General features: G+C 36.5%; 3 protein-coding genes across 8 annotated transcripts in view; 2 read left to right on the top strand and 1 right to left on the bottom strand.

Annotated features, from left to right (window-relative positions):
• The window catches only part of MCF2L (MCF.2 cell line derived transforming sequence like), a 103,852-nt gene extending 93,618 nt beyond the window's left edge, over nt 1-10,234 (top strand). For all 5 annotated transcript variants that reach the window (XM_058186828.1, XM_058186824.1, XM_058186826.1 and 2 more), the window contains 6 exons: nt 493-559; nt 910-1,019; nt 4,601-4,719; nt 6,194-6,306; nt 7,783-7,886; nt 8,164-10,234. In XM_058186828.1, coding sequence (XP_058042811.1) covers nt 493-559; nt 910-1,019; nt 4,601-4,719; nt 6,194-6,306; nt 7,783-7,886; nt 8,164-8,255 — 605 coding nt within the window. In that variant the 3' untranslated portion in view covers nt 8,256-10,234. The remainder of the gene's footprint in view (nt 1-492; nt 560-909; nt 1,020-4,600; nt 4,720-6,193; nt 6,307-7,782; nt 7,887-8,163) is intronic.
• The window catches only part of PCID2 (PCI domain containing 2), a 107,023-nt gene that overhangs the window by 22,441 nt on the left and 58,385 nt on the right, over nt 1-26,197 (bottom strand). The window contains exons 15-16 of one of the 2 annotated variants that reach the window (XM_058186835.1): nt 12,984-13,075; nt 11,954-12,095 (exon numbers count right to left, since the gene is read on the bottom strand). The exons of the other annotated variant lie outside the window; for it this stretch is intronic. Coding sequence (XP_058042818.1) covers nt 13,010-13,075 — 66 coding nt within the window. The 3' untranslated portion in view covers nt 11,954-12,095; nt 12,984-13,009. Of the gene's footprint in view, nt 1-11,953; nt 12,096-12,983; nt 13,076-26,197 lie in introns of those variants that run through there. 2 annotated transcript variants of the gene reach the window in all.
• F7 (coagulation factor VII) lies at nt 11,921-26,044 on the top strand. The gene is made up of 9 exons (XM_058186840.1): nt 11,921-12,008; nt 14,549-14,744; nt 17,005-17,165; nt 18,813-18,837; nt 18,929-19,042; nt 19,511-19,651; nt 20,813-20,916; nt 21,302-21,422; nt 22,600-26,044. The coding sequence occupies exons 2-9, from the start codon at nt 14,675-14,677 to the stop codon at nt 23,139-23,141; spliced, it is 1,278 nt and encodes a 425-aa protein (XP_058042823.1). The 5' UTR covers nt 11,921-12,008; nt 14,549-14,674; the 3' UTR covers nt 23,142-26,044.

Below are 26,197 nucleotides of genomic sequence, written 5' to 3'. Positions count from 1 at the left end.
TGAAGCAATACTCCCAACACATTTCTATCTCTAGTTGCACCCTCATAGTTTTTCCTGTAGAAAATGGGGGAAGCGAAGATATATCATGTTTTTTCCCCCCTTCACATTAGAAAACACACATCAGTCTGCTTGGGATAGGGATGCAAGATTGTTTTTGACTTTTCCCTGCCCCAATAAAGAAAAGGCAAGAATAAACAGTGATGGCAAAGTATATATTATGAACAAGAAGTGATGGCCATGAGCAAGTTACCGTAGGTTACAGTTACTCTAATTAAAACACTATTATTTAAGGGAGAATTCTGTCCATACCCAGTACATTGTGATGTTAAAAAAAATTGTATACATTTATTAAGATATTTAGACTGTAGATAAAATAGTTTCCTGTTTGAACAACAGTTTTCCTTCATTCATGATTATAGAACTTTAACGTTGATCTCCAAAGCTTAAGCTTGACAATGAAAGATACTTTCCTTCTCTCTCTCTCACTCACAGAAGCTAGCCAGCATAAAGTTCTTGAACATACTCAGAGTTTACCTTTGTCTCTCTCAGCTAATACCAGGTAAGTCATTCTCTACCTCAAATATTGCTTTTTAAAATATTGAAAACAATTGATGTTTTTGGGTTTCAAGTGTTATGGGCCAAGTTAGAGATTTAAATTCTTAACTTCTGTACAGTACTTAAATGTACCTTAGAGGCTTTCCCAAGAAATAGACTGTGGACTCAAGTTATACATGCTTTCCTAAAACCAGTTTTCCCATGTGGTTTTATATTCTAATGCACAATCAGTCTTTTTTTAAAAACCCATCCTCCGCAGTTTGTTTTAAAACCTTTCTGTGATGTAAATCATCCATGCATGTAACACTATTAAGATAACTATAAATGATAACTCTCACTTTCTTCCCTGAATAGCCCTTCAAAAAATGAGGGAAGGCACTTGAGAAAACAAGAAATGAGAAATGCAGATAGTCCAGATGGTTGTGTCAGTTCAGTAGCATCAAAGAATCTTGAAAAAAGCAAAGGTAAATTCAAAAGCTTTCCGTGGAACCAACTGGAAAAGTTATGGTATGAAACAAAATATGATGTGGTACTTATATTGTGAGTCCTTAGGGAGATAGGGCGGTATATAAATTTGAAAAAATAAATAAATAAATAAAATAATATAAGATCTTAGTAAATATTATAAAATATTAAAATATAGAGCCTCTATGAAATTTGACTTTCAGGTTTCAAAAAATGTGTACTTACCTTGATCCATTGCTGTCAGTCTGGTTTAACAACGTCACTAAAATAGTTACCCATCTCTTTTTTGTTTGAGGGAAACACTAGAATTACATTTATTAATCTAGAATCCCAATAAAGTCTTTGCTATTTGCGGGCTTTGTTTATCAATTCTTTAAAGAATTGAACTGTTTGACTCATGTTACTAAGAACTGCTTAGTAAACTTACGTTTGATAGTGAAATTGATCAATAGTTCAATTTTCTTTAAATCAGGAATAAGGATAGACAGTGTGCTCAACAGACAAAAGAACAGATTAATTTTAGGGAAGAAAACAGTAAAAAAAGACTTAGGCAAGTTTATTAATGATATGAATATGCTGATGGCAATACCAAACCATATAATTAAATCAGTGGTATTTCCAGTGTTAATTTGTGTCTGTGAAGCATCAAGAAACCTTTGTAGAAATAATGGATCTGATTGTTACTACAGATCTGAAGACTGCAGAAGAACTGATCAAACAGCCTTGAAATTGGGAAATAGCACTTATACTGTTTCACAGTGCTTTATAGCCTTCTCAAAGCAATTTAAGAGTCAGCATATTGCCCCCAACAACCTGGGTCCTTGGAAGGGTGGAAGGCTGAGTCAACACATTGAATATTCCATTCAAATGAAGTTCAAGCAGTTGTGCTGCAAACAGATAATGTGGGCAGATGATAGATGAAAATGTTACTCTGTTCTGCGAGGCTGAGGGTGACACTGATAAGAGTTGGATAAAATTGACATTGGATAAAGGGAATGGATGAGATCAAAGAGAGTGTAAAGGTAAAGGTTTCCCTCGCCCATATGTGCTAGTCGTTCCTGACTCTATGGGGCGATGCTCATCTCCATTTCAAAGAGCCAGCGTTGTCCGAAGACATCTTCATGGTCATGTGACCAGCAAGACTAAATAGTAAAGGCGCACGGAATGCTGTTACCTTCCCACCAAAGGTGGTCCCTATTTTTCTACTTGCATTTTTACGTGCTTTCAAACTGCTGGGTTGGCAGACGCTGGGACAAGTAATGGGAGCTCACGCCATTATGCGGCACTAGGGATTCAAGCCGCTGAACTGCCGACCTTTCGATCGGCAACCTCAGCGTCTTAGCCACTGAACCCCCACATCCGTATAAAGAGAGTATAGCAACCATAATAATTTGTATAGCAACCATAATAATTTATATCCATGATAAAATGAACTCAACATTATGAGGAGATACTAGATTAATAAAATGAATCCTTCCTTTGCCTGATCTATCTATCTACAGCTCTCATTTGGAAATTATTGAAAATTGTCAGTATAAAACATGAGTATCGTATCTGAAATATAGGCCACACCAAACATGAGCATATTTTGACCTGGCAAGAGTCTCACAACTGTAACTCTGTGGCTACTGTTGTCCCTTACTAAGGCTACCAGGTTTGGACTCCAAAAATCAAGTTGTCTTGTAGATGACAAAAAGAGTTAAGGGTTTTCTGTATCCATTCTGAAGATATGAGTAATTGAGGAGAAAGAAGAAAACTTGCTGCTGTTGCTATTGCTAGTTTATTCATCAACTCTCTTCCTGGCAAGCAAGCAGCTGGGATCAGTGACAGGAAGGAGGAGAAAGCTCTGTTAATATAAGGAAGATCCCGGAGGATATCTCACCCAAATTCTTATAGTACTCATTAGGGGTCCCTGTGTTTTAGAAATTAAGTTATCACTCATTAAATACTCTAGTTCCTTGCATTTCCATATATTGCATTGCTCTTTTTCTATTAAATATTAAGCCCTACATTCCCACAAAATATACAAAATCTACATGGCATATGAAAAACATTATCTCTATATGGATAAAGCTATGCAAAACAAACTGCTTTTGAGCATCCATTTAATTATGAACAGGTTAAATTTGGCTTCCAATAATATAAATGATATAGCTGCAGTGTAATGAAGGAGGGATATTTATCATTCAGTTCTTTCACAGATGTAAGGTCTGTGTTAACATGGAACAGGGCAAAGTGGATCAGCGCTACTTACCTTTTACTAACAGCCCAAGGCAGGCAAGGTAACGTATTTTTTCTTGGGCCTAGATCGCTGAGCTTTCTGCATGGTGTGGTTTCTTGTGGCTTTCTTTCCTTGCCCACATGAGACACAACAGACCTGCTCTCAAACACAAGTTGCTTGCTTGATTTAGTCATGGTAGGATTTGGTAGATAGGATTGTTGCCTTTTAATTCTTCATTTGTGCCCATTTATTTAATAAAAGCTTCCTTCTTAGTTCTTTTTAGAATTTCTACTTGTATGGATCTGCATATTTCTGCTTCTAAAGATGTCAGGATGTAATCAGAGGATTTCCCATTTTCCATTATGACAAAATCATAATGAGGAGCAATCTAGATGTGTTCCATAATCGTAGCTTCTGACATCTTGTTCTTTCAAGATGTCAGAAGCTACAATTCAATGCAACCCATCAACCTCTACATTACAATGGCAGTCTATGACGAAATATAAATGTCTTCAGGATCTGGTGGAAGTGATAGTTGCAGACTGCAAAAATCTCAGAAAGAAAAATTAACAGACATAAATGTCTCTCCTATGTTTCCTTCGTTTGACATTTCCAAATACTGTCTATTAAAGAAATTGTTCTATTTATTGGTAACAATAGGGAGGCATTAAATGTACTTGAATAATCTTAGCTATTAGGAGAAATAAATTCAAATTTTCCTCCCTGAACCATCCTGCCAATTGCAGCTCTCCTATTTTATTCAACAGAAACTAGGTGCCATCACTAGCAACTAAACATTTTCTAATTATATTCCTGCCGCTATATGTTTACTTTTTTGCATGTGATAAATAAAGTAGGATAAGAAGATAGAATAGTGAACCAATATAGAAGATACATGAGACAATATGTGCAGTTATTTGAAATCGTATTGTTAATAGAGAAAATGTATATTTCTGTAGTAGTTACTTATTCTGGAAGTGAATGATTTGAAATTAAATGCAGTGGTTATCATTTGCTTGTCCTAAGCATACCTTTGCCAGTATTGAATGAATTCCTTGTTTTGAACTTTTTTGTATATTGTAATACAAAATATTGAATAGTAGTATTATTAAATATTTCTATATAATTTAATGCAAAATTATTCATATTTAAAACCATAATTCAGGGAATCTAAAGCTAATAGAAAAAAAGAACTAGACCCATTTTTAAATTCATTTTGTTTTATCATTCCTAGTTGCAAATGGATATTGTATTTTATATTAAAACTATACATGTGTCTGTGGGTTTATATGTCTGAGAGAGAGAATATCAGATCTCATAAGTATTGATTTATTCAATAATAAGTATTGATTTATTCAGGTTGGTCCAAAACATCTCAATCTCTTGATGCTTCTGAAGAAAATGATGGTTGGTCTAGTGCAGAAGATCCATTTAATTCATCAGATGCAGAAGAAGAGGGAAAGGGAGAGAAGAAATTGGTAACTTTCCTCTTTATTGTAGACATGTGATGAGATATTTGAATCCACTCACTGAATAAGTAATCACTAAGGAAAAATTAATTTTTATGTTTTTATAATTACAGTACAGAAAAGAATTATATATATATATATATATATATATATATATATATATATATATATATATATATATATATATATATATATATATATATATATATATATATTTTCTGAGGTTTCATGGTGTTTGTATGTAGGTCTTTGGTTATTGGGTTTCTCCGCGTAAAATTGGAAGTGTCTTGGCGACGTTTGACGAAGTCTCATTCGTCATCTTCAGGCTTCAGCTTCGTGCTTCTGGGAGCAATGTGTGACTGCAGCTGTTTCTTCCTTTTTAACTGCTAGTGGGGGTTTGAACTGATTGGGTGGGAGCTTGGCTGTGCTCTGATTGGATGTGGGTTTTTTTGGTGCTCTGATTGGCTGGGGGTGTGTCCTGTTTGGGTGGGGGCTTGGTTGTGCTCAAATTAGTCTGAGTTGCAGGGGGATCTGAGCTGGTGAGCTGCACTGCTACTGTTTGGCTTCGTGTTCGTGGTCGTGCTACATCTTCGTAGTGGGTGTCAGTCTGCTGCATGTATGGATTGGAGGGGTTTGAAATGGCTAATGTTGCCAGAAGCCAAACCGCAGCTGCAACATTAGCCATTTCAAACCCCTCCAATCCATACATGCAGCAGACTGACACCCACTACGAAGATGTAGCACGACCACGAACACGAAGCCAAACAGTAGCAGTGCAGCTCACCAGCTCAGATCCCCCTGCAACTCAGACTAATTTGAGCACAACCAAGCCCCACCCAAACAGGACACACCCCAGCCAATCAGAGCACCAAAACCCACATCCAATCAGAGCACAGCCAAGCTCCCACCCAATCAGTTCAAACCCCACTAGCAGTTAAAAGGAAGAAACAGCTGCAGTCACACATTGCTCCCAGAAGCACGAAGCTGAAGCCTGAAGATGAATGAGACTTCGTCGAAACGTCGCCAAGACACTTCCAATTTTACGGAGAAAACCCGAATAACCAAAGACCTATATATATATATATATATATATATATATATATATATATATATGTATGTATGTATATGTATGTATGTATGTATATATATATATATATATATATATATATATATATATATATATATATATATTTGAACAATTCTAATGTAGCTATTAATAACATAAGTTATAATTATAACATTTCTTAAATATTTTGAATATTTATACATATGAAGGTAAAGTCATATGCATATTAGAAAGCTGTAATTGTTATAAAATGGGTCTTTAATTTAACCCAGAAAACTGCATGTGGGAACTTCATTATAGAAAAACTAAACTGATACCACTGTTTAGTTATGTCTCAAATGTCAGTATATTTATTGTGACAGTTCTGGAGAATTATTTCTTATTAAACCAACCGTGGTTTCTCATTTTTGTATTTAGGTTCCTGGTAAATATACTGTTGTAGCCAGTTACGATAAAAGCAACTCAAACGGCTTGATCCTGAACAGTGGAGAGTTAGTTCAGCTAATCCATGAAGGAGCAGATGGTCTTTGGTATTGTATTTTAATACAAAATATATTGAAATATACTTTTGCCCAGTATGTATATACTATTCTAGATATATAACTATGGTTAAGAAATCTTGACGAAGCTTAGAATATTGCTTCCTCTCCCCCTCCTATTATAAGAACAGACTTTGACAAAACTAAAATACAGTATAGGTAAAGGTTCCCCTCGCACATACGTGCTAGTCGTTCCTGACTCTGAGATGTGCTCATCTCCATTTCAAAGCCGAAGAGCCAGCGCTGTCCGAAGACATCTCCGTGGTCATGTGGCCGGCATGACTCAACGCCAAAGGCTCACGGAACGCTGTTACCTTCCCACCAAAGGTGGTCCCTATTTTTTCTACTTGCATTTTTACGTGCTTTCAAAACTCCTTGGTTGGCAGAAGCTGGGACAAGTAACGGGAGCTCACCCCGTTACATGGCAGCACTAGGGATTTGAACCGCCGAGCTGCCGACCTTTTGATCGACAAGCTCAACGTCCTAGCCCTTGAGCCACCACGTCCCTAAAATACAGTATAGAGCAAACTAAAACAATTCAGTATAAGTACTGTTTCCCCCTGAAAATAAGGGATATCCTGAAAATAAGACCTAGCTTGAATTTTACACGTGTGCCCAACATAAGCCCTATCCCCAAAATAAGCCCTAGTTAAGACTCTGCCTAATGCATTGCACCTGGTTTCATGAGGTGGGACAAGGCGCACAGGTAAAAATCAAGCTAGAGTGAGGATGGGGGGGAAGCTGACCCATGTGTCCTACACCCACTTACCTTAGGACAGTTGCAGTCAGGCCTCCCACATCCTGACACCTCTCTCATCTTACTGCCCACTTCTTCTGCGGGTGCTTGCCATTGCTTGTGTGTGTCACTCCTGGCCTCCATTTCACCTTCAGAGACTTTCAGGAAAGGCCTGTGCAGCTGAGAAACGAGCTCTGGATTGAACGCATGGCGCCCCCCGGCCTCAGTTTTGCCATCAGAGGCCTTTCCAAAGCCTTTCTGGGCTCCTGGGTGGGGCTATTGGTGCTGCCACCATGAGGTGAGACAGTGGAAGACATCCTCCCAAAATAAGACCTAATGCCTCTTTTGGAGGCAAAAATTAAATAAATAAGACCGGGTCTTATTTTCAGGGAAACACTGTAGCATATAATCTTGGGAAGTTAATCCAATTCACAAATGTAATAAGTTTTTCAATTTGTTTTTCAAACTAAATTTACATTTCATATATGTATTATCATGTCCAGAACCCATCAGGAGAGACAAAATATTGTCTGAGATGGGAGAATAAGAGTCTAACTTGCATTCATATCACAGCTGGAAATCTGGAATGTTCAGAGTGTATATAAGATTATATTCCAAATACTATCTATATCTAAACATGGGCTATATTGCTTCTGAATTTAGCCATAATGTTTTGATTTCTTGTAGATGCTGGGTTTTTCAACAGTTTGACAGCAAATGTGTATTTTTAGGTATCTGAGGAATTTGAGCACAAACAAAGAAGGGTGGGTCCCTATCAACGTTTTGATACCGTTACTCAGTAACTCCAAATCTGCTTTCTCTCTCAGCAGCTCAGGTAAGGTTCACTTTGCAGACGTTTGCATTTAGTTTCATTTATCAAATATATTTCATAATATATCTTTAAAAAATTGTCTTTGCTTAGACATCCCTTCCCCTTAGGTGGAATGTTTCTATATATATATTGTTTTATAGAAATGGTTTTATTCAGTTTTATTTTTGCAAGTTTCTTTTACACCATTTAGGGAAAATTTCAGTAAGCAATTTAGAAATATATACAAACCTAATTGTATAATATCCTATTAATATATATGTGCGGTGTTTTTTTTTTCCAGAATCTGCGGCGGGTTCAAGTACACTGAGTTCATCTTCAAGTTGTAGTGAAAATTGCAATGTCAGCAATCCCTTCTCAGACACTAAGGGTTAAACTGAAAGTTCCACCACAACTCTCTGAACATTTAAAACTGCCAATATGACTATCAGATGTTAAAGAAGTAAAGAAGCATAATTGCACATTTCTCAGTTGTTCCTCTTGTGTTTAAAGATGGTTTAGTGGGTATTCTTGAAGAACTTGAATACATTGGTGACAGATTAGTGCGAATAACTCTTCTGGAAGCTGCAGCATAGAAACTTATCACTCTTCAAGAATGAAATGGACTTTGTCATGGATATCTTGGGAAGAATATTACCAGCAGCCAGTAGTTTCCATTGTGTAAACCTGACTAGTTAAAACAATAATTATTAAATTAATATAGAATGTAGAAAACAACAACTGAAAAACTTGATCCTCATAAATAAATGAATAAAAGCCATCTGGGGTCAAAATATAATGTGCAGGAAATTAGAGAGTTGGGTATTTGCTAATTTGGTGTAGTACCGTAATTCTTTTCTAACTTTATTTTCTGTGGCGTTTCCTTTAGCCATGATGAAAAAAATTAATAATCTGAATATTTTTTAACACTGAATCAAACTTTGTGACCAATCACTATTGTTTATGGAATTATGATAATTTATATTTATTTGGACATACAAATCTTTGTAAAAAAAAAGTGAAAATATTGTAATCCATTTTTGTATTAGTTAAGATGATACTACAATGTCACAAAATTGTCCTCTGTTTTCAGCTTTTGTCCTTTGGCAACTAGGCCAAAAGCTGTTCAATCATTTCAGGATTTTCTAATTCTCTGTGTGACTGAAAACCTACTGCTGCTTTTTTTAAATTATTCAGTTTGTTGCAAAACTGAAGGCATCACCCAACAGGAATAAGAAAGAAATTCTTAAGTATTTTACTTTCTTTGTGTGAAATAGAGCAAGGGTCTCCAACCTTGGCAACTTTAAGACTTGTGGACTTCAACTCCCAGAATTCCTCAGCCAGCTTTGAATTCTGGGAGTTGAAGTCCACAAGTCTTAAAGTTACCAAGGTTGGAGACCCCTGAAATAGAGTAATATTGTACAAACAAATTCTTCTAAGAAAATGATTTATAAATCTATCTTGCCAAAGGAAAGACTACTTAAAACCACATTTAAACCATGCTGGATTCACTCATACATCTGAATTAATTTACAGCTCATGCTGGTGTTATGTGGAAATGAATGTTTGACTTTCAATATTTATGTAAACAGTAGAAATATAACAAGTTTGTCTGGGTTTTGGCTTGGGATATATAACCACTGACTTTGATTGTTCCAAATGTCAGAAAGGTTCCCAGCCAACTCCAGCTGACTGTGGTTAGTACATCAAGATATTATTTTTGTATGTATGTTTATATGTTTATGTGTTATGTATTAATGTAAAAATATCTATTTATAATCTTCCAGTCTTTGCATTTCAGCTTTTTAGAAAGCATCAGTGTGTAGTCTTTCCAAGGCTTTAATTAATACACTTCCAGCATGATCTATGTTTCTCTGAACCTTCTCAGAAAATGGGGCCATGCCAGCAAAGCCAGCATTGGTTCTTTTCTGCTAATCTACTAGCAATATTCTTTATAACTTATTTTGTAAATATGGGTGTAACAAAAAGAGAAAAGATTTTTTTTTTATTTTCAACATTGGCCGAGAATGAAGAATGTAATGCTGGAGTACATACATAGGGCTTGCCGCGTCCTCCCTCTGCCAATCTGCTTTGGCTTGGGAAACTGTAAGTGACTACTTAATATATATAAAATGGTTGGTTATCATTGGCTTTTGTAAAGAGCTACCACAGGGAAACAAAACTCTGCAGAAGGCTCTTCTATCAAATCCTGTTTACTTTATACTTGCCAGTGTCATTTCATGTGCTTGTACATGTATCATTGCACTTTAATAGCCAATATTTCAATTTTCTACTGCTGATGTAAATTACTACTACAGAATCCAGTATCCTTATTGTATGTATGACACTTTGAATAAATTTAAGCATTACTTGTTTATTGGTCTGAACATACCTCTGTGTGTGTCTGTGCACGCGCGTGCACATGGGTGTATTATTTTGATTTTGTTTTGTTTCTTGGCACAAGTAGAAGTTGAATTGGTGCAGTAAATCCAATTGCAGTCATAATGGGTACAGAACAAGACAAAGCCTATATAGTCTCTATTCCAAAAGCATCATTTCAAGAGTGTCTTCTCCCCTTTCCCCAAAACCACTTTTTTTGCAATATAAATATGTCTTTTGTCATATTTGTCAGGGGAATGATCAGGTACCGAGGAAATTGGCTCTTTTGAATCCAGAGACAATAAGCAGATCAGTAAATAAATAAATGGATTTTAAGCTTTATTATTAACTCATGCAAACTTATTTAAAAGCATAACATAAAAAGCATACATATCAAGCAAACACATATCAAGTAAACGCAGTCTTACAGGCTGCCAAGACCTCCTTTATAATAGCAGATACCCCATGGGTGACCAAATTCCAGAAGTACCCCGTGCCAGATCCCGTGCAGAAGCTTCCAATAAACAACAGCCCCAAGATTTTTATTAAAGCCTGGCACCGTGATTATGGTCATGAGACTACAAGACCTGATCTTGACTGGGTGGCACATGACTGGAATAGAAATTGAAAGTTTTGAGACTTTCACCCTAAGAAAAGCTTTGCAACTACATGAAGATCCCCTACATTTCTCCTCTATGCAATTACAAGAATAAAAAACAAAACAAGTTATCTCAAAATGAGTTCTGAACTTCTACACTTTTATTAATACCCGTAGGAGGAAGAAATCAAAATATGTCATTAAACTCAAAATAACCATGGTCTTCCATATTACCACTACAGTAAAATTTTGTTTCTAGTTTTTCATAAAGCTTGACTTTAGAAAAGAGAAGCAAGATATTTATTGCCAACGTAAGACATTTAACACAGTTCTAACAACTGATCTGTAATCTACTGATGCATAGGCCTTTAAGAGCCCAAACAACTTCATTGTTTTGCAAAATTCTACATTAATATAGTTGAAATTAAAATTAAAATTGGGTTAAAACAGATTTTAATTATCTGATTTTTTTTCTATCTTGACATTCCCAATTTTATTATAGACTAATACTTCAGCAAGGAATTGGTGTGGAAATCACTACCATAGGATAATTAGTTGCAAAAAAAGATCTGGATAAAAATTATGGGAGTATATGTTGAGAAATGATTTGCAATGGAAGTCATTTTGTGGGGACTTGTTAGAAATACAATTTCTAACATTCAGGGAGAAAATACTGCGCAACAATACAGAAATTTAGATTAGATTAAATTAGATTAGATTAGATTAGATTAGATTAGATTAGATTAGATTAGATTAGATTAGATTAATTGGTACATATCATGTAAATGTCTTTCTTGTAGATTAAACAGCCAGACAAATAGAGTAAAATTATCATATCTAATAGAATCTACAAATCAGTGTTTCTAACAAAGCTGTCTATTAATGGCAATTATCACTTTCATAAACCCAGTTGGATTCTGTCTAAACCTAGATGTTGAACTTGAAAATAATAAGAATGTTATAATTTGATCATATTGCTTTTCTTTTGGATCACTAATATTGAAGCTTCAATTTTGGAAGAATAAATAAAAATGTCTAATATGTGTGTAACTTTATGTTTAACAGGCCTTGTATCAAAGCCAGACTAGCTATGATGTGGATTACCTGAATGTTATGAGGGATTATGAAGGGATTATAGATCCAGTAGGCACTAAGGTAGAAACCAGGAAATTGTGAGTTCTAGTCCTGCTTTAGAAATGAAAGCTGGCAGGGTTATTTTGGGCCAGTCATACTCTCGCAGCCCAACTGTCACAAAGTTGCTGTTTAAAGAAAAAATAGGGGGAAAGATTATTAGGTATGTTCACCTCCTTGCGTTATTTATAAAAATAATAAAAGCAGGATAAAAAGAAATCTAAAATAATAATTTAAAAAATGCAGAGAACAGGACTTCTCAGTCTTGGCCAGTTGAAGGTGTGTGAATTTAACTCCCAGAATTGCCCAGCCATCCCTGAGAAATTGAAGTCTATACATTTTCAGGTGGCCAAGGTTCAGAAATATGGCCATAGAGGGCCATTCAGTGGAATGAGAATCATCCCACACACCTGCTTTTTCTAAATAAAAGCTCTCCATTTGTCAAGTTCAGGGGTTGTTTGTTTTTTGTGGGGACTACAAATAAAAAAAGCTAGAGGAGTCGTTTTAATTAGGGCACTAGGTAAAGCTCAATTCCCGGATCCCATTTAAGGGCTCTCCCACAAAATTGCTGTTTTTTAAAATTAAAAAATTAAAATTAATTTTTAAAATTAAAATTTAAACTTAAAAGCTGTAGAAGATCCAAATTATTAAAAAATAATTTATCACCTAAAATGGAGAAAATACATGTTCTCCATAGGCTTCTGCAGTTATTGCTGCAACATCTCAGAACAGGGAGGAAAAGGCCATTATGATATCATTGAAACATTTCCAAATTTTCATAACTTGGCAAGTCATGCTTCCTCTTTTCTGTTTTGCAGAAATTCTCTCCTCACATCTTGTATTGTGCACATAAGTTTTTCAGGAAAACTATTATTGGTCTGTTTTCTATACTTGATTAATATTCCCCATTCCAAAATGAGCAATCTTTCCAATCTTAACTTTAAAAAAAAAACAGCAGCTTTAAATTTAAAAATAAAATATAATTAATTTATAAATATTAACATATTCATACTTACAAGTAAACTTATACTGACATGCTGCATTAAGGTCTTCCCTTTTTCCAAATCCTCTTTAAATTCTTAAATGTGTTTAGCAAAAATCCAGATTGCTTTAAAAAAAGAGAGATAATATTGCTCTTGTATTGGAAAGGATTCAATTTTCACATATATTTGTTGGCACATAACCCTTAAAATCATAAAACTATGCAATTTTGTATAGTAACCTTTAATATTGTCTGCTAAATTAATGATTTTCAAAGCTTAGAAGTTTAATCTTTTAATTTTTTAGAATCTACAGCATGAAATTTTTGCTTGAAAGAAATTACCACAGAACACATCTGTTGTACAAAATTACTGAAGTGTATGGTGGTTCTCAATCTGAAACCAGTTTCTCGTGGATTTCAGGGCAAGGTCATTGAAATCACCAAGTATCTTGCTAGTTCCCTAATAATACTTATGATGCCACAATCCATACCAAATTTGTTCAATTACTGTGGTTAATTCAGTGACATAGCATGTTTTGAAACTCAGTAGATTGGTACTTGGTTTACCAATCTGCTGTTATGATTTAACTAAGCAATTACTCTATCTCTCTCTTAACAATACTTCCTTGCAGCACATGCAGTTTCTGATTTCGAGTAATTAAACATTGTCCTTTAATTTTTGGTTTTTCCATATTTCAGGTTCTAATTCTCTTTATTAGCTAGAATTTTGTTCCAAATAAGTGCAAATAGTATTTACAAGCAAGAACATTTAACAAGAATTTTGTCACTAGTCAGCATTTATAAAAATAAAAATTTGAATATATGCTTGAAGGAAAAATCCAGTGATCAATTTCTTGTCCAACCACAGAACTTATTAGGTGACTCTGGGTCTCTCTGACTTCACCAGTATTGATATTTTACACGGGGGACTTATCCACATCTGTAATATTTCAAGTAATAGTTCAGTCGGCAATGGGTGATAAAATAGGGATTCTTTACTATGCTCGTTGGCCAGACTTCTACCACTTAATGAAGAAATTAATGTCTATTTTACATTTTTAAAAAACCCAAATGAGGTATTCAAGATGTGTTGAGGGTCATAAACTAACAAAATTGTGCCAGAGAAATAGAATTGAACTGTAGCTGTACATGAAATAAATCAGAACAGTGTCAGGGTCACCAAATGGGGAGTTGGGATTCTTTGAGGTTCAGAACTCTTTGGGGGTGTCTGCAAGTCATAAAAGTAAAAATAAAATGAAATGGCCAAAAAAGTCAAAATGGCAGCCACCATGGTGTACTCAAAACACTGCCTGTTTTTTTAAAATGTGTATCACTTGTGACTTCTTTAACCACCTCCTTTGATCACCCTGCCTTATTAGCCCTCCAGGTTTTGCCCTTTTATCATTAAATATTAAGTCTTCTAATATTCCATTGTGTCTATTTGAAATATTTCACCTGTCTATTCTGATGGTTTCAAACTTTCTGCCATTTGATTTTATCTAATGGTTTATTTAAAATAAATCCTGCCTGTTTTGAGTCTACCAGAATTTAAAACCTGATTTTTCCATCCCCTTTTTTTTGGCCTATCTGATGTTCCAGAGCCAGTTTTGGAGCTTTCTCTTCTACACCCCTCCTCCAACCGAAGCATTGAAACAGAGAACTTTGCTCTCAGAGTCCTTGCTGAAATATCAGTACACTATTTGGACACAACATTTTGGTTTCATCATGATTTCCTGCCACTTCGGTGTTTTGCTTTGCCTTCTTTTGCTTGCATCTCCTATTGCCAGGGCTTCAGGTATGAAACATCTGAAAATGTTTGTTGCGGTCATGAATTAATTCCTTGTTTTCTATAATTCAACTTTTATGCAATAGTGTTTAATGTCTTAGAAAACCTATAGCTAAGATTTTAGTAAACCAGATTTTAATGCATCATAAATCAGCAATCACATTCTAAGAATAAGATTTAAAAAGTAGCAAGTTGAAGCATTCTTGAACCAACATTTCTGATTGTTGTATATTGCAGGTATTAGTATGAGGAAAGGCATGTGAACAGAAACGTTATACGACGTATTTAAATATTTAGCATTTTATAGTTTAATTTTTCTGTAATCAATTTAGGAAGTATTATAAAAAACTTACAGGGTGAACAAAAATCTCTTTGCAGTATGTATCCCTTTTCAAGAAGGGAATTTATAGTAAACATGCTGTGGTTTTATTCTTTGCATCAAAATAATGATACAAGCCTAGCTGTGGATTCATTTTAAAATCACAAATTAAAACCAAGCCCCATTCTTCATCATTTAAACTGTGTACAATATACTCAAAGTTATCAGGAAAATTTAAAGAATAATATAAGCAAAAATGAAACAAGTGAAGTATTTGGTCCACTTTTCATTTCATCTTAGTTCCCAGTTAGTAAATGTAAAATACAATAAAATATTAATAAATTATTTTTTAAACTGTTGTATGCTTTCCTTGAGAGCTTAAAAATACAGCCCTATTGCAATTAAGCCTAATGGTCTTTGAATCTAAGAAATAATGGAGGGTACTAGATTTGAAATGTCAGTGTCACCTCTTGATTGAGGCCAACGTGCCTTTAAATATCAGTTGCAGAGCAACATCAGTGGGGAAGGGCTATGTCTCTGCCTCCTACTTATGTGCACCCAAGAGGCTTCTGATTGGGCTCAGTGAGAAAGAAAATGCTGGTCTATGATAAGCATTGGTCTGGTCCAGAAGGGTGGTTCCTAGATTCTTCAATCCTTGAAGCAGAAAATTTAAATCATAAAATTGTGGCAGAAATATTGAAATTTTTTTTAAATGCTAGTATAGAGGATACATGCATTCCTTTTAATATCTAGTAATAATAATATATTAAAAGAGTTGGAAGGGATCTTGGAGGTCTTCTAGTCCAACCCCCTGCCCAGGCAGGAAACCCTACACCACTTCAGACAAATGGTTATCCAACATCTTCTTAAAAATTTCCAGTGTTGGAGCATTCACAACTTCTGCAGGCAAGTTGTTCCACTTATTAATTGTTCTAACTGTCAGGAAATTTCTCCTTAGTTCTAAGTTGCTTCTCTCCTTGATTAGTTTCCACCCATTGCCTCTTGTTCTACCCTTAGGTGCTTTGGAGAATAGTTTGACTCCCTCTTCTTTGTGGCAGCCCCTGAGATATTGGAACACTGCTATCATGTCTCCCCTAGTCCTTCTTTTCATTAAACTAGACATACCGAGTTCCTGCAACCGTTCCTCATATGTTTTAGCCTCTAGTCCCCTAATCATCTTTGTTGCTCTTCCCTGCACTCTTTCTAGAGTCTCAATGTCTTTTTTACATCATGGGGACCAAAACTGAATGAAATATTCCAAGTATGGCCTTACCAAGGCATTATAAAGTGGTATTAACACTTAATTAATAGTGTTTCTACAGAATAAATAATTGCTTCAGCAAATCCAAGAGAGAGTTCAATTTGTATTTCTTGAACAGTCCTGGATGTTCTGGAGCAAATTGTTTTGAAATATGATGCAAGATAGAGAATGAGCTCAGTCTTATGAAAAGAGAGAGGAGCTTCCTGTTTTTTTCATACACTGGGATTGTCTAAAAGCTGATCTAACTCTATGTTGTTCAGCACTTCATAGAATCAAGGAAAACCTGACATCCCAGAGAAGAAAGGATTTTTTTAAAAAGTTGAGAATTACTGCTAGAGCTAATCCCAATGACTACCATCCTCCCTGCCGTGTAATCTGATTGGTAATGGTCCCTATGTTTTGTACAGTATAACTTTACTATTAAAAAGTAAACAGCAGACAGGGGTCATGGAAATTGCTACTGCCTTCAAGGGAGGTTAACAAGGGAAAATGAGGCAGACAAGCAGCATTAGGGGACACTGAATGGATAGCTAGCACTGAAGTGATGTGAATAAATGTTGAAAAAAATTTCAGATGGGAACCATTTTTCAGTGCCTACTGAAACTTAAGATAGGGTTTGTGATTTCTGGCAGGATGGCGTTTCACTTCAGTTTGATGAATACACCTGGCTCGTTGTTTCTGTTTTTAAGTTTTCTTAAGGCCCAAGGAAGCCAGCAACATCTTACAAAGAGCTAGGAGAGCTAATTATTTCTTCGAAGAGCTTAAAGCAGGATCAGTTGAGCGGGAATGCCTAGAAGAGAAATGTTCATGGGAGGAAGCAAGAGAAATCTTCCAAGATGATTTGAGGACCGTAAGTAACAAACTATTGTGGACAAATAGACTTCTTCTGCTGACCTGCTATTGTTTCTAATGAACTTTCAGTTTCAGTGATACTTGCCTATCTGACATGTTAGCAGTTGAAAACTTGACAATAAGTCTGTTGTTGCTATAAAGAGTATAAATGAGTCAAAAAATATGACATTCTAGGAATACTGTTAAAGACATTCCATTCAGAATACTAAATGAGCACTACATATCATATTATTATAAAAGTTCTCACAAAAAAGTCCTAAACCATTCATCAGATCTCACATAGCCAAGTAACAGCTATATAAAATCTAAATTGGACTATCACACTTTGCAAGAATTCATTAATGATGGCATCAAAGGGTGGGAAAAGCTGGATCACTCTATATTGTGATCTCTTAAAATTACATGCTTCTTTCTTCCAAAGATGTTTTTTGGTTCCTGGTGCATCCCAAATAGAGTTCTCACCTTTTTTGTCCTGTTGGCCAACAGACAACAAGTCTTTGGTCCATAGCCTCCTCATCCCACCGGACTTGCTCTTCTTCTGGGTCATATCTTGATTCATGCCCAGAAAAGGAAATATGTAAAAAAGGAAGAGGGTAGAACTTCTATTGGCCAAAGTACTTCTGAGTATTGTCCAGGCAGATTATTTTAAATATATATTTTTAGGGTAGGGGCAGGGAAGAACCATTATTTTTTTAAAATCTGAAGTATCGAGCCCAGCTCCATCACATTTCTCCATTGCATTTCTCGCTGTCGTTTGCGTGAAACAGCATTCCGCCTTCGTCATGGTGCATTTGCTGTTGCTGCCTCCATGGCCAGCCCCATGCGCAGCACAGCGAAATTTAACACGCTTTACAATGGGGGAGATGGAGTCCCATCCTCCTCCTGGAGCCCATTACAACGCAGAATCACAATGCGACCCTGCGTCGTCATGGGCTCAGTTTCGTCTCCTGGATGCTAGTTGCTTTTCCTGCAGACTGCCTGTGTTGAGATGCCTTGTCTTCCCAACCAGCCCTTCGACTCCAGCCAGCTGAATGTGGGTGTGCTGCTCCCGGGCTTCTTGGCTTCCAGACGTCAGATTCCTACCACCCAGCACCAATTTAGGGGTTCCTTCCCCCCCCCGGGGGGGGAGAGAAAAAGCAAGAGAAAGAAAGAAAAAAAGAGGGGAAAGAGAAAGAAACAGAGTGGGGAAGGAAAGAGAGAAAGGGAGAGAAGGAGAGAGGGAGAGAGGGAAAGAGAGAGGGAGGGGAAGAGAGAGATAAACAGAGAGATGGAGGGAAAGAGAGAAATGATATTACAGAAGTTTTTCTTTTTTATTGTTGCTAAACATAATATTTCAAAAGCAGGGGAAAATGAAGGAGCATAAAAGTGCATTTATCATGTTCTTCTTAGAACATTTAGCTGGTTCTGCCTTTTTTATCATTATTTTAGGTAGTAAAACCTCATTATTCAGGTTAAATTGCCGTGTTGGCACTTTGCGATAAATAAGTGGGTTTTGGGTTGCAGTTTGGGCACTTGGTCTCTAAAAGGTTCACCATCACTGATCTAGGGATTAGTTTGGTTAGGATTCATCCAGGTATTACTTTTCTTATGAAAAAAATTAGCATTAATGTTGGATAATTTGCTTTATATTTTTCCTTCTTCCTAGAAAGAATTCTGGGCAATCTATACAGGTAAGGGTTATTCATCTGAATACCAATTAGTCAATTCTGCCACAAATGCCTTCCTAAAATGTGTGCTAATGTTGAATGCTTATTTTCACAGATCCTGATCAGTGTGACTCCAACCCTTGCCAGAATGGTGGGACCTGTATTGATGGGCATCAAGACTACTTATGCATTTGTCCTCCAACACATGAAGGCAGAAATTGTGAAATAGGTAAATGCTTACTAACTTGGTAAAATAATAACATAAGTGTTCTACCTCTGAAGATTGGTCATTATGCCATATTCTCTCAGCCATTCATTAAAAAATCCAGATATCAGAATATTTTAAGACTGCAGTGGGTGATATCCAGGTTTTGAGACCTGAAATGTCTTTTTTTCATATCACTATGACCTTCAGACCAATTTACTTTTGAGTCCTGTTGGAAACCTGTGCTTATGCAGATTTGCAGAGCTGTGCACTCCAAAACAAAGGTGATGCAAACTCATTAGCAAGCAGTATCCTTCCTTCTAAGGGATACCATTAACTCTGTCTTCTATTTTTCCTTAGAATCTAGAAGATGGAAACTCCTGTTCCAGAATCTGACTTCTTAGCCTTCTTTGCCAGTGGCAACCCCACCCCATAACACTTTCCTATCCAAACCAGAAAAATGTTAATTCACATCTTCTTTTCTATATTTAGGACCAGAAAGCAAGCTGAAATGCATTTTTAACAATGGCAATTGTGAGCAGTTTTGTGTAGATTCCCCAACCACATTAAGACAGTGCTTTTGTGCAGAGGGATACAGGCTAGCAAGTGACCAAGTATCCTGCATCGCAGAAGGTAAGAATGAGCCATCACACCAATGTGTGGCCATGATATTCCTTTCCAGATAGATGCCAGGGCATAGACCAGTGTTTGTCCACCTTGGCAACATTGGGAGTTGAACTCCATACACCTTAAAATTACTAAGGTAGAGAAACATTGGTATAGATAGATGCCTTTTTACTATTAATTGACATACAATGGTTCCAATGAATTAAGTAGTCAGCATTCCAGCGTGTTCTAATTTTATCAGTCTCTGTATTGAAATACTGATCTCAAGATGGAAAACAGGGACAGCCTGTTGAGCTGACATTCAAACCCTTGGCCAAGGTTCACCGTTAAGACATCTATTTGCACTGGGAGGGAAATGCCTCATGCCATGTCATGCTCGCATTCTTCATGGCTTCAGGTAGGCATCTTTCACCAACGCGGAGATGCCAGGACTAAGTCGTGCTTCTGCCTGCATGAGGCAAAATTGGGTGGAGAGGGTGGTGGTGGGTGAGAATAAGATCTTTCTACAGTGAAGACAGTTGTCTTTAAACAAAAGCATGATGCCTTCTTGGTGTCTAATCCTAAAGGACCATAAATAGTTGGATCCCTATGAAACAGGCCTTGATTTTATTGGAAACAATTTTACCTGCTTCTCAATTGTACAATTGAGGAGGAATTGCAATTCAATTCTCCCTCAACAAGAAAGAGCTTTGTTTGGAGAAATTCATATCTCAGGGGGTTGTTTCACTTTCAGATATTTTCATCTAACCTGCAAATCTCAAAACTATTTCAGAAGAAGAAAAAGGAGAAATTCACCATTGGCTACCATTAATTTTAATAATTATCAATGTATACTTCACATTGATTTTTCATTTAACAGAAAAAAAAAGATACCAATTCACATGTGAACATAGTTGAATATTCTTAAGAACATGAAGGCGAACAGCAAATAGATGTTATTATTACTGTAAGTGAAATACTGCAGTATTTATGTTGAGTGGGGCTACAGGAATAGAACTTTTGCTGTGTGTTTGTGTAGGTGCCTATATGTGTGTGTGTATGGATGCGTATGGATGAATGCCTGTGTGAATAAAGAAGTCTGTATATTTTGACTTTAAAAAGCATTCACATTACTATTGAAAATATTTAATGTGGTTTTGAAATACTATTCTGACTATAAAATTACAGTTGATTATCCCTGTGGGAAAATACCTGTTCTGGCAAAAAGGCCAAATCGACAAGGAAGAATCATAGGTGGTTATGAGTGTCCTCCAGGCGAATGTCCGTGGCAAGTAAGTGCCTGTCAGAATTTAATACACTTTAAATTAAAATTAGTTGAATCACTCATATTTGTATAGGCATCCATCCACTTTCTTTGTGCTTCGCAGACCACTAGATTCAAAAGAAAGAGATTGACTATAGTGAACAAAAACAGATTTACAAATTACTGAAACTATGCAGAATGTTGTGATAGATAAGAGGCCTTTACTTCTCCTGCCTTTCCTCCCATTGCCCCCCCCCCCTTTTGAGCACAGCCCTTGGCACGCCACACAACATTGAACGCAGCCTTTAACCCAAAAATGCTTGCCCATCTGTGCTCTGGTCTGGATGAGGCCAGCAAGATTACTGCTCCATAACATGCAAGTAAACTGTACAATTTGATTATCAAATATTTAGGCTCTCATAACAGAAAATGGAAATGAAAAATGTGGAGGAGTTCTGGTTGCTCCATCCTGGATCATTTCAGCAGCTCACTGTTTTGACCGTGTCCTCCGACAAAATCTCAGGATAAGGCTTGGTAAGATGGTTTTTGTTAACTTCCTAAAACTCTGTGAAACTGAGGAGGAAAAATCACTGCACCACATATTTATCCCATTAATTTCACCTACATCTTTAAACATCTATTTTCATATCAATTGCTCCTGCACAAATAGCCATCAACATGAACTATTTGGCTCTATATGACTTCTTTGAACAGTTTCTATTCTGAAATGAAAAAGCATTCCAAAATAAGGAAGAATGGGAACCTGAAACAAGCTCCTTTTCTCCCTTGTTCTTTATCCTAGGGTCACTAACATAAGTAAGGGGGTACCCCTTTCAAAGCACTACCTACAGTGCAGTCTCTGGAAAACTGGAAAGGAGGTTTTTAAAATAAATATTAAATATTATGATGATGATTCATTGTACAATCAGCCAAATGTTTTGATTAAATTTGGCATTTGTGTCCATTTACTGAGTTCTTCCCAAGAACCTGGGATAGGCAGGATGTGAATGTTTGATCTTGTTAAAGGCATCATCGCAGAATGTAAGTTATTCTGAGTAAAATTGCCTTTTGCAACTGACTAGTAGTGATTTTGTCAGCACTGATGGGGTTCAAGTGAAGCTCCAGATGTTTTGGGATTGCTTCCAAGGTGCCTTATAACAATAATGATAGAAACCTTAAGTCCCATGACATGAGAGCAGCAGCTAAATATGTATTTTCCAGCCAACGTCAGACAGATGTAAGTATAGCAAAGCAGCCGCATGGATTCATTTGAATACACACTGCAAACAATAAATAAAGTACAAATTTGTTTCAAGGTCAAGACAAAACTTTGGAACATGGGTATATCTCAAAGTTGGCACATTTGAAACAGCCATTTTGAACTAAGCAAAGTTATGTTTGAAATGTTCTGCACAGCTCTTAAAAATGAGCCCTCAAAATCAGATATTATATTCCAGAAAGAACATCCTGATTCAGTAAACACTATCAGTAACAGTAATCAAGCACTAAAAGAGAAAAGGAAGATTTTAAAAAACTTTCCATGGAGAGAAAGAGAAAAAGAAATAAAAATTTTCTATTGTAAAAGAGGAAGTAAATAAATAAAACTTTTTGTATTCATTAACTTCCAGAAGATGAAGAGATTAGTTAGGCCTTGTGCATCGTGAAAAGACTTGTTACCTTCTAAATAAATCAAGTATTACTTTTTTTTCAGGTGAATACCGTATCAACCGTAGAGATGAAGGCGAACAAGAAAGAGGAGTTGATGAATTAATAATCCATGAAAAGTATTCTTTCAAAACCGTTGACAATGACATTGCCTTGCTGCGATTATCAGCCCCCGTCAACTTTTCTGAGTATGTGGTGCCCATCTGTTTGCCACCGCCTCGATTTGCAGCAGACATATTGAACTATGTTGAATTCTCCACAGTGAGTGGGTGGGGGCGTCTTTTGGAAGGCGGGGCTACTTCAGCACTTCTTATGCGAGTGGAAGTCCCCAAAATACACAAAAAGGAATGCGTTTTGCACACTAAATTCAATATTACAGACAACATGTTCTGTGCAGGTTATCTTGATGGGAGTAAAGATTCTTGTGAAGGTGACAGTGGTGGACCTCATGTCACTGAATACAAAAATACTTGGTATCTAACGGGAGTTGTGAGCTGGGGTAAAGGGTGTGCTGCAAAAGGAACATATGGAGTTTATACAAAAGTTATAAGATACTATCAGTGGCTAAATAATCGTATGGATTCCTAATACATATTGCTTCCAAATTGCCCTTTCATTGTCCAAATCCATAATATTTAACCTTTGAATTTAGCTTATAACTGACTTATATATTTTTTAATTAGATTCTACATTTTAAATCTGTAGTAAAACTTTGATTCAATTAATTGCCATTAAATAATTTGAATGCTAAAAGCTTTCATCCATTCACAATACAGGGGTACCTCAGTACTCAATTACTTCAAAACTTATTGAATTTAGTACTTGACACATTTTGTGACAAAAATGTTGTCCCAGTACTTGTTTCTTTGTTTGGTACACGATGTGCTGCGATAGGAAAAGGGGGACAGACACGAAGAACAGACAGGAAGTCAGCCATACTGGGAAGGTTGCTTCAAAAGGAGCAGAGGGTGGACAGAAAGTTGGCCATGCTGGAAGAAAAGGGACAGACAGGAAGTCCTTCCTGGCCAAAGTTAGGGTCACACGGCAAGTCACATAGTTTGTTTGACACTCAACATTTTTACTACTCATTGTGCCTCCAAGAACCAATTAATGGCAAGTACTGAGTCATCACTGCAATGGACCAATCCCTTGGATTTAGACAAGGCATTTAAATTTACTTTAAATGTTTCTTTATTCACATTATTTGCACATGATGTAGACACTCAACCTGATCATGCCATTTGCATAAAGCTGTCAATACACAAATTATGTCCATTGCTGTATATGACACATTTGGATTTTAGAGATGTTCTGAAATAATGGATATTTTATTGCTATACTGCTGATGAAACTCAATTTATACTTTATTGATTTCTTAAGTTAGCTAATAAATACATTTAAAATAAAAACTTCTGACATGATAGGGACTGTTGTGTATAAATTTCATAAAATTTCATGGAAAATATTTGTTTAAGAGCTGGAAAGTATATTTAAATTTTTGATTCATTGCATTTCTGATTCTGGATGTTTTCATGTGTGTGTGTGTAGTTGTTTTTTTTGTCATCTGTGTTTTACTGGCTTGGCCAATTTTGTATCAAGTGTCACAATTTTGTCGACAAAAAAATGTAACAGCTGTCAATCAAATTCAGCTTTCTTTGATGTCTGACTATTTGGGGATTTGTGGTCTAATAAATGAAAGACACACTAGATTTTGAAAAGCTAATCAAGACTTTGCAAAACTGGATAGAGAGAGAGCTTCTAATCTATCACATAAGCTAAATGCTCTGATTGTATTAGGTAGTTACTTGAAATATTAGGAATTAGAATCTTCTAACTCTAGAATCTTCTAGAAACTTAGAATCATGTTTGACTCTACAGACCTGATGCCTCTGCTATTATAATTACCAATCTCATGAGCACCGAATTTTTCAGTAACAGTAAAACATAGTTGAAAGTGACCTTGGAAGTCTTCTACCACCTGCTCAAGTAGGAGACCCCATCCTACTCTAGACAACCTGCTGTCCAATCGCTTCAGTGATGGAGGACCGACACTTCCGGAGGCAAGCATTCCACTGATTGTCTTGCCCTCTCTTCTGAATACTTAGGCCAATTAACCCTGGAGAAGTCCAAATCAATAATACAAGAGAACCAGAGACATTGATTATCAAAAGAATGACACTGCCAAATGTTAGAAAGTCATAAGCGCTTTACTGCAAAGTATCTATAACTATATGGCAAATCTAGACAGCATACTAAAAAGCGAGACATCACCCTGCCAACAAAAGTGCATATAGTCAAGGCTATGGTGTTCCCAGTTGCAATGTATGGTTGTGAAAGTTGGACCATAAGAAAGGCTGAGTGCCAAAGAATTGAGGCCTTTGAACTATGGTGCTGGAGAAGACTCTTGTGAGTCCCTTGGACTGCAAGGCGAACAACCAGTCAGTCCTAGAGGAGATCAATCCTGACTGCTCTTTAGAAGGCCAGATCCTGAAGATGAAACTCAAATACTTTGGCCACCTAATGAGAAGGAAGGACTCACTGGAGAAGAGCCTAATGCTGGGAAAGATTGAGAGCAAAAGAAGAAGGGGATGACAAAGAATGAGGTGGCTGGATGGAGTCACTGAAGCAATCAGCATGAGCTTAAATGGACTCCAGGAGATGGTAGAGGACAGAAAAGGCCTGGAGGAATGTCCATGGGGTCGTCATAGGTCGAACACAACTTCACAACTAACAACAACAATAATCTATCCTGGGGGTGGGCACTTAATAAAAATAAACTGAGAAACTGGAACTGAACCAATGAAACCTGATTTGATGTCCTCAAACTTCATCTCTCCCAACTCCTCAAGCTGTTCCAAACAAGGCTGAGCATTGCACAGGCTCAGAAAAGCGTTTTCTCTCCTTGCCTTCCTGCAGCTGCCAGCCGAGCGAAGGAGCCAACTTGGCTTCCTCTCCTGCCCCCTGTGGTGGATTATTTATTTACATTTGATTTTTAATTTTCAATTGACCTTATGTGGGCCAGACAGGGACAATCAAAGGGCCGGATGTGGTTCAGAGCCGTAAAATGCCCAGGGTCTGGTTCTAATCCTAAACAAACATAGATGGGCCTTTTCCACAGCCTGCTTTGATGTTCTCTTAGCTCAGCTGCCAGGAAGATTTCATGGGACTCCTTATTTGCAGAGACTTTGCCCTTGTGGATCTACAGAATAGAAACTCTTATTCATGTCTTCATATGGTGTCCTTTCTATGATGCCCCAAGATGTGTTCTAATTACTCCAATCAGTTCCAAATAAGGCTGCACAGATAAATGCTACATTTATTATTTTTTAAGGGTAACCTCAAACTCACCTATCAGATGGCCAAATATCTTCAAGTTCTACAACTACTCAAAACTTTTAATTAAATATATTGTTTTAGTGCCCAATTCTTTCCTATTCTCAATAACAAATGTGTTAAATTATTTCTCTTTTTACTATATTGTAAAAGTACTGTACTATTATTGTGAAGGCTGATCAAAGATATTGTAATAAAGATATTTTATTTGAAAAAAATATATCTTACTGTCCTCTACTTTCTGTTGCTTTTTGAAATGTGTGTGTGTGTGTGAGAGAGAGAGAGAGAGAGAGAGAAAGAGGGGCAAAATA

This window comes from Ahaetulla prasina, chromosome 5 (genome assembly GCF_028640845.1).
Source record: "Ahaetulla prasina isolate Xishuangbanna chromosome 5, ASM2864084v1, whole genome shotgun sequence".
Lineage (NCBI taxonomy): Eukaryota > Metazoa > Chordata > Lepidosauria > Squamata > Colubridae > Ahaetulla > Ahaetulla prasina.
The sequence above is the reverse complement of the archived record's forward strand: the minus strand, read 5'-3'. Positions and strand labels throughout refer to the sequence as shown.

Coding starts and splice junctions, on each gene's coding strand:
- F7 (XM_058186840.1), top strand. CDS start 14,675: ATGATTTCCTGCCACTTCGGTGTTTTGCTTTGCCTTCTTTTGCTTGCA. Junction 17,166..18,812: donor TCCAAGATGATTTGAGGACC/GTAAGTAACAAA, acceptor CCTTCTTCCTAG/AAAGAATTCTGGGCAATCTA. Junction 18,838..18,928: donor ATTCTGGGCAATCTATACAG/GTAAGGGTTATT, acceptor TTATTTTCACAG/ATCCTGATCAGTGTGACTCC.